We start from the raw sequence: 8,139 nt of genomic DNA, 5'->3' as shown, positions 1-8,139 counted from the left end.
GAAGCTGGGGGTTCGCGCGGGGCACGCCGGGAAGGCTGTGCGGGCACGCGGAGGGAGCGGGAGCAGGAGCAGGAGCAGGGTCTGGATCGGGATCGGGAGCGGGATCAAGTCGGTGTCCCGGGGCGGCGGCTCGGGCTGGAGAGGGGGGCACGGAGGTGTCAGGGCCGGGGGAATGTCGAGCCCGGGTGGTCGAAGGCTTCAGGGGAGAACAGCAGGGCCGAGATGCCCCTCGGGGCAGCGGGGTGCGGGTGGGCCTGAGGGGCGATGCTGGGACAGTGAAGGGGGCTCTGACTGGGCACTGGGCGGGCGTGAGGGAGGAACTGGAGGGGCACTGAGAGGGGTAACTGGAAGAGAGCTGAAGCGACACAGGGGCACTGGAGGGGACACTGACAGGACACTGAGGGAACCCTGAGGGAGGCCGGGGCTCCCCTGCAGAGCCGCCCCTCACTCCTGTTCCCCCCACAGCCCCAGGCCCTTGGCTGACTGCACATCCCAGTCCCCCCGAGGGGCCGCCCCGCCACCACCATGGGCAAGAAAAGCAAACTGGGCAAGAGCCGGCGGGACAAGTTCTACCACCTGGCCAAGGAGACGGGTGAGGGCCGTGCCTGGCGCTGGGTGATTTACCAAAATATGAGTATTGGTCTAATACCGATCGTCAGCTGTGACGGACAAAAGACTCTCTAACAGTTTAAAGTTAAAGTGTGTGTTTATTCACCACTGGGCAGTAGCATGAGGTAATCCTCTAATAAGCACTGCAGAATCACAGGCGATTACAAAATCTGTTTATTGATAAAGGATTCAAAGAAATGCGTATTCACAACGACAGCCCCTCCCATCCCCTGCTTCCTATGGCAATTAGCTTGAATAGCTATTAAGCATGCATGATTGACCTTTTAAATTAAGTCTGGGGTTGTTTTCGTGGTGAGAGGTCTTAAAAGGAGGAAGTAAGATGAGTCTTCCTCACCCTAAACTCATGACCTTTTCTATGACAATACAAATGATTTCTGGGGATAGTCCAGTTTTGCACACAATGGTTTCTGGTTGCATTGTGTGTTCCTTCAGTTCTGCTCACTAGTTTTGTCTTTTTTCATTGTAAGCACAGCTGAGCAAACATAAAATGACAATCAATTATTGAAGTTACAGATGACTACTCTTCTCTAACTTTTAATTATTTTCAGCAAGATAACTAAAATCTAGTTTTCTAAAATTAGTGTTTTGTGGGGATGGGGAGGGTTGAAGGTCCTGTCACCCCAATAACCCCCCCTGCCCCCCCCAGGCTTCCGCTCCCGCTCCTCCTTCAAGCTGCTGCAGCTCAATCGGAAATTCCAGTTCCTGCAGAAGGCCCGGGCGTTGCTGGACCTGTGTGCAGCTCCTGGCGGCTGGTGAGTGGGGACAGGCCACCCACAGTGCCACCAGCTGGCCTGGGAGTGTCCTGTGTGTTCCCTGTTGTGTCTCTGCTCTCCATCCCAAACCCTGAGAGCACAGTCCCAGGCTGAGAGCTCTCCTGGGATCCTTATGCAGCTTTGCTGCTCTTTTCTTCCCAGGCTTCAGGTGGCTTCCAAATTCATGCCAGTGTCCAGCCTGATCATTGGTGAGTGGCAAGAGCTGGGGACAGTCCCTAAATGTGACCAATGAAGAGGATCCTGGCCTGGGGATCCTGGGAGGAGGAGGGGCTGGGTGGGGAAGCCACTTGGGATGGGCTGGAGCCCCTTTTGAGAGGATTTGGTGTCTTTCTTCAACCAGGGGTGGACTTGGTGCCCATCAAACCCATTCCCAACGTGGTGACACTGCAGGAGGACATCACCACCGAGAAGTGCCGCCAGGTACTGTCCCTGTGCTGGCAGCGGGGTCCCAGGGGATGGTGTGGGGTCCTTGGTGAGGGACAATGGGTGTCCTTGTCCCACAGGCCCTGCGCAAGGAGCTGCAGACCTGGAAGGTGGACGTGGTGCTGAACGATGGAGCGCCCAACGTGGGAGCCAGCTGGGTGCACGACGCCTACTCCCAGGGTGGGACTGCTGGGGACATGGGGACAGGGACATCCCACTGCTCTTGGGGAGTTCCAGGCTGGTTTGGGTTGGGAGGGCCCTTGAAGAAGACGTTTTCCACTATCCCTGGTGCTCCGAGCTCCCTCCAACCTCACCTTGAGGATGAGGCAGCCACAGCTTCTCTGGGAAACCCATCCCAGCCCCTTTCCACCCTCCCAGGGAAGGGTCATTCCCTCACTCCCTTTTCTCTCCTGCTGCAGCCAACCTGACCCTCATGGCCCTGAAGCTGGCCTGTGAGTTCCTGTGCAAGGGTGGCTGGTTCATCACGAAGGTTTTCCGTTCCCGGGATTACCAGCCCCTCCTGTGGATCTTCCAGCAGTTCTTCCAGAAGGTCCAGGCCACCAAGCCCCAGGCCTCCCGCAATGAGTCTGCTGAGATCTTCGTGGTGTGCCAGGGTGAGCACCCAGGGGGACCTGGAGCAGCTGGGATGGGGCTGGGAAAACCTGCTGGTGGCTCTGATCCCTCCATCCCAGCAGGAATGGTTTTGATTCCTTCATTCTGGGAGGAATGGCTCTCATGGCTCTGATTCCTCCATCCCAGCAGGAATGGTTTTGATGGTTGTTATTCCTCCTGGGACAGTGGAATGACTCTGAGCCTTCTTTCCTCAGAAAAGTAGCTCTGAGTTCTCCATCTCAGAGGAATGTCTCTCATGGCTCTGATTCCTCCATCCCAGGTTATCAGGCTCCAGACAAAATCGACAGCAAGTTTTTTGACCCCAAATATGCCTTCAAGGATGTGGAGGTTCCCACTAAGTCTGTCAGTGAGCTGGTCAGCAAAAAGAAACCCAAGGTATGAGCAAGGCCAGACACAAATGGGACTGGGCCTAAAGAGATTGTGGTAATTAAAGGTATTCAGGAGAATGAAAGATTTTGGAATGGGAAGTGTTGGAAGAGCCAGTTTGGGGAAGGTTTGGAGCTTTACAGTCACTGAAATGGGGACTGTGAGGCTGGGGCTGGGGTAGTTAAACCCTACAGGGGTTGGGCATAGGGTTTGTGTCTGAGGTGGCTTTAGGACAGTAAGTCTGTGTCAGGTGGTGTCAGCTGAGCACAGAGCTGGCACAAGTCTGTCACTCTCAGCTCTTGTGTCTGAGGTGAGGTTGGGAGCTGCTGCTGGATTGGGGCTGGAATTGTCATTTGTCCTAGCTCAGGTTGAGTTTGGAAGTACAACCCACAGATACATTTGGGTGGCCAGTGCAGTAACACAGAAGTTGGGTGACCCTATCCACCCTTCAGGGCTGGTGGTATCTGCCTGTCTGTCCCCCACCCTGGCTGCCACAGCCCCTTTTACCCCCAGGCTGAAGGCTACGCTGAGGGTGACACCACCCTGTACCACCGCTTCACCCTCATGGACTTCCTCAAAGCTGCCAACCCTGTGGACTTCCTCTCCAAGGCCAATGAGGTGTGTGTCTGGAAGGACTCCCTGTCCCTGTCTTGTGGAAGGGAGGCTGGGATTTAAATTTCAATCTAAATCCCTTTCCCTTATGCCAGATCATACTGGGGGACGGGGAGCTGGAGAATCACAGCTCCACCACGGAGGAGCTGCGCCAGTGCTGCAGGGACATCCGAGTGCTGGGCCGCAAGGAGCTCAGGTGCAGGGGGACCCTGGGACAGCCACACCCCCCAGCTGGGCCTGCTGGCTGTCCCTAACAGCTGCCACCCCACCAGGGCTCTGCTGAACTGGAGGACAAAGCTGCGGCGCTTCCTGGCCAAGAAATTGAAGGAGCAGGCAAAGGAGTTGGATATCAAGTAAGACCAGAGAGCAGGGCTGTCCCTAGGCTGGGATGGGCTGTGCCCAGCACAGCTTCTCTGAGCTCCTTCCTTTTGGCAGCCTGAGCTCTGATGAGGAGGAGGAGGGCAGGGAGGAGGAGAAGAAGGAGAAGATGGAAGCGAAAGCTGCAGCTGCTGAGGAGGCAAAGAAGCAAGAGGAGGCAAAGGAGCAAGAGGAGGTGGAACTGGCCTTGGCAGAGATGAAAGCCAAGGAGCTGGCAGAGCTGAAGAGGTAGGAAGAGGAGGAGAGATGGGGCTGCAGCCATGCAGACAGAGGGTGACAGTGTCAGCCTGTTCCTCTGCTGGGGGGGGTTTGTTGGTTTTGGGTCCTTGGGCTCCTCTGCTCCTCCAAGCAACTGAAGCAGCTGTTCCTGGCTGTCCCAGCACTGGGGACCCCTCCTAGGGGATTAGCAGTGCTGTGGCAGGGACTGAGCCTCTGGGGTGTTTGTGTGGGTAGGAAACAGTGTGGCCTCACTCCTTTGCCTCCTCCAGGAAGAAGAAGAAGATCCTGAAGGAGCAGCGGAAGCAGCGGGAGCGCGTGGAGCTGAAGATGGACCTGCCGGGAGTGTCCATTGCTGACGATGGGGACACCAGCATGTTCTCCCTGCGCAGCATCCACAGGACCCCGGTGCGTGGGGGGCTGCCACGTGGGGGTGGGACGGGCCTGGCGTGTCACCTGTGTCACCTGTGTCAGCTGTGTGACTGTAACCTGTGCCACAGCTGCTGGATGAGCTGTCCCGGGGGGACATGGCCTCGGCCGACGCCCTGCTGGAGATCAGCCCTGGGGACGATGACATCTACGTGTCGGATCACGAGGAGGAGGACGACGTGTCCCTGGCCAGTGACCTGGACCCAGAGGAGCTGCTGGAGATCGAGGCCCGGCAGCGGCAGCTGGAGCGGGAGCAGCGGGGGAAGAGGTGGGGAGGGAGGGGGGTCCTGGGGCAGGGGCTGCTCCAGGAGCCAGCCAGGGCTGGGGACACTGATCCTGCTGCTCCCTGTCACAGGCCGAAGTTTAAGCAGAAGGAAGAGGAGGAGGAGGAGGGGCAGGAAGTGGAGAATCCCCTGCTGGTGCCCCTGGAGGAGAAGTCTGTGCTGGAGGAGCGACGGACCAGCCTGTGGTTTGGGAAGGTGAGTCCTGCTTGTGAGGCAGGAATGATGGAGCAGCCTCAGCCCAGCAACTTCCCAGGGCTGTCCTGGGCTGAGCCCCCCCCCTCCCTGGGGCTTACCCCCCTGTCTCTGGGGCTGATCCCCCCCCATCCCTAGGACTGACCCCCCCCATCCCTGGGGCTGACCCCCTTATTCCTGAGGCTGACCTCCCATCCCAAGGACTGACCCCCTTATCCCTGGGGCTGACCCCCTTATTCCTGAGGCTGACCTCCCATCCCAAGGACTGACCCCCTTATCCCTGGGGCTGACCCCCTTATTCCTGGGGCTGACCCCCCCCAGGACTGACCCCACTGTTGCCCATCCCAGGACGCCTTCGCTGGCATCGAGGATGATGCAGATGAGGAGCTGGAGCTGGGGCAGTCCCAGATGTTGGCTGAGAGGCAGCGTGAGGCTCAGAGAGGTGAGGGGTGCAGAGGGACAGTCCCACAGCCCAGTCTGGGGCACTGGGTCCAGCCACAATGGGGATGCTGCCCTGAGCAGCAGCATGGTATGGTTTGGGTTGGAAAGGACCTCAAAGAGCACGCAGTTCCAAACCTTGCCAGGGGCAGGAACACGTCCCACTAGACCAGAGACTGTTGCTAGGCTGTGTCACTAACGAGCTGTCATTAGGGCAGTGTTAATGAGCAGGATCTCTAGAGGAGCGTCTGTAGCAGCATCTGCCTTGGTTCTGTCTCACCTAGTGTTTCCCATTCCCAGACAAAACAACAAAGAAAGGGCAGAAAAAGAAGGAGGTGGCCCAGGAGGAGGAGGCTCCAGCCGAGCCCTCCCCTGAAGCAGTGAAGGTGGCTCCTGATGCCAGTGAAGCTCAGGAGGAGCAGAGCAGTGATGATGACAGCAGCAGTGAAGATGAGAGGTGAGGCCTGAGGGGGTCTGGGTGTCCTCCCGAGCTCCACAGTCCTGCAGACCTGAGGAACCCCAGCCCTGCCCACTCCTCTCCACAGGCCACTGGCACCGGTGGGGAGGAAGCGGGGCCGTGTCGAGCCCTGTGGCTTCGAGGTGGTGCCCATTGAGAAACCAGGTGAGTGGGGGGCCGTGGGGTGCCTCAGGAGGGACAGGGACAGACCATGGTCCCCAGGACTGCTCCCTGGCTTTGGGCTGCAGCCAGGCCAAGCTTACCCCTGTCCCACAGTGAAAAGAGTCCTGGATGCAGAGGGCCTGGCCCTGGGCTCTGTCATTGCCAGCTCCAAGAAGGCCCGGCGGGACCTCATCGATGACTCCTTCAACAGGTACTGGGCTGGGGGCTGCAGGGCTGGTTCCCCAGCAGGGACAGGTGCCCTGGGCCCCCATGTCCTGCTCACAGTCAGCTGGCACTCCAGGTACTCGTACAACGAGGAGGAGGGGGAGCTGCCCGAGTGGTTCACGGAGGAGGAGCGGCAGCACCGGCGCCGGCAGCTGCCCGTGGACAGGCAGACGGTGGAGGCCTATCGGCAGCGCTGGAAGGAGATCAACGCCCGCCCCATCAAGAAGGTGGCGGAGGCCAAGGCCCGCAAGAAGCGCAGGGTGAGTGGGAGTGGGCACCCCTGACTGCTCTCCCAGAGCCTCAGTTCTGCCTCTGACCCCTTCTCTCCTCCAATGCCATTGTCCCATCTCTGATACCTTATCCTTTTCTGGCATCCTGTCCCACCTCTGACCCCCTGTCCCTTCTCTGAACCCCCTGTCCCACCTCTGACCCCCCCATCCCTCTTCTGATTCCTCCATCCCTCCTCCAACCCCTGTCACACCTCTGACCCCTGTCCCACCTCTGACTGCCCCCTCTGATCCCCCATCCCTCCTCCAACCTCTGTCCCACCTCTGACCCCCCTGTCCCTCTTCTGATTCCCCCATCTCTCCTCTGACTCCTCTGTCCACTTCTGACCCCTGTCTCTCCTCTGATCCCCCATCCCTCCTCTAACCCCTGTCCTTCTTATCACCCCCTCTGTCCCTCTTCTGCTTCCTCCATTCCTCCTCTGACTCCTCTGTCCCTCCTCTGACCCCATGTTCCCCCTGGCTGCCCCCCAGATGCTGAAGAAGCTAGAGCAGATGAAGAAGAAGGCTGAGGCTGTGGTGAGCACCGTGGACATCTCGGAGCGGGAGAAGGTGGCCCAGCTGCGCCGGTGAGTAGCCAGGCCAGGGTCCAGCTCCTCCCTTTGTGGCTGGGCTGGCTGTGGGGCCGTGTCCCTGCAGCCACTGGGACAGATCTGTGTCCCAGCCAGGCTGATCCAGGGCTGGCAGAGCCAGAGGAGGGCTGGGATGTTGTCCCAACACTGGGTTTGGTTTTTGTCCCGCACAAACTCACTCTGACCTTTGTCCTTCTCCTGCAGCATCTACAAGAAGGCAGGGCTGGCCAAGGAGAAGCGGCAGGTCACCTACCTGGTGGCCAAGAAGGGCGTGGGGCCCCGGGTGCGGCGTCCCCCCGGCGTCAAGGGCCAGTTCAAGGTGGTGGACAGCCGCCTCAAGAAGGACGTGAGGGCTCAGAAGCGCAAAGAGCAGAAGAAAAAGCGCCACAAGTGAGGAGGGAGTGGCTCCATCCCCAGCAGGGGACTCAGCTCGGGGCACAGGGTTGGCACCTGTGCCCCACTGCCACCTCAGGAGCCCTGGGGACAGGGCTGAGGCCTGGCCACGCCTTGCTTAGTGTGTGCCTTGCTGTGACTGTGCCTCCTGCCCTCCCCTGGGGCACAGAGGGGTCACTTGTCCCCAGTGTTGTGGCTCTGGCCCCTGGCCACAGCTCCAGGTGTCACCAGGCTGCCTCTGCTGGGTGACTCCCCTGGGGAGATGGCTGCAGCATCCACATCAGCCCCAGCTGTCCCCAGGGAGGGTGTGGCTCTGGGGGACATCCCTGGGCCAGAGTTGTCACTGAGGTGCCTCTGCCCAGAGCAGCTGCTCAGGGACAGCAGAGTTGAACCCCAGTCTGAGACTGCCTGGGGCTGTGCCATGCACCTGGGTGAGGTGAGTGACCCGTGCTGGCACTGCTGTGTTCCCTTGTGCCATGTGACAGGTAGAGAGGGCACTGCTGGGTGTGTTCTGTACACCTGCTCATGCCTTAGGAGCCCTCCTGGCTCTGACAGGATTGACTCTCCTGACCTTCACCTCCTGCCCCAGGCCACAGCAGCCACCCTGTTCCTTCTGTCCCCATCCCCTTCTGGGCTGGGACCCTCAAGGAAAAGAAAGACCAAGAGTAACAA

General features: G+C 59.4%; 1 protein-coding gene across 2 annotated transcripts; it reads left to right on the top strand.

Annotated features, from left to right (window-relative positions):
- The first annotated feature begins 7 nt into the window (after positions 1 to 7).
- Positions 8 to 8,139, top strand: FTSJ3 (FtsJ RNA 2'-O-methyltransferase 3). Of its 2 annotated transcripts, none has more exons than XM_056512223.1 (22): positions 8 to 79; positions 466 to 592; positions 1,277 to 1,382; positions 1,545 to 1,591; positions 1,744 to 1,823; positions 1,907 to 2,006; positions 2,246 to 2,440; positions 2,719 to 2,834; positions 3,339 to 3,443; positions 3,533 to 3,633; positions 3,710 to 3,790; positions 3,873 to 4,043; positions 4,304 to 4,439; positions 4,532 to 4,728; positions 4,816 to 4,939; positions 5,285 to 5,378; positions 5,675 to 5,831; positions 5,920 to 5,996; positions 6,108 to 6,204; positions 6,295 to 6,478; positions 6,977 to 7,071; positions 7,279 to 8,139. In XM_056512223.1, the coding sequence occupies exons 2-22, from the start codon at positions 526 to 528 to the stop codon at positions 7,466 to 7,468; spliced, it is 2,520 nt and encodes an 839-aa protein (XP_056368198.1). In that variant the 5' UTR covers positions 8 to 79; positions 466 to 525; the 3' UTR covers positions 7,469 to 8,139. The 2 variants fall into 2 exon arrangements, with proteins under 2 accessions (XP_056368198.1, XP_056368197.1); XM_056512222.1 differs by having other exon boundaries at positions 12 to 108.

This window comes from Oenanthe melanoleuca, chromosome 27 (genome assembly GCF_029582105.1).
Source record: "Oenanthe melanoleuca isolate GR-GAL-2019-014 chromosome 27, OMel1.0, whole genome shotgun sequence".
Taxonomy (NCBI): Eukaryota; Metazoa; Chordata; class Aves; order Passeriformes; family Muscicapidae; genus Oenanthe; species Oenanthe melanoleuca.
Note: the sequence above shows the minus strand (reverse complement) of the source record. Positions and strands in the feature narration are given on the sequence as shown.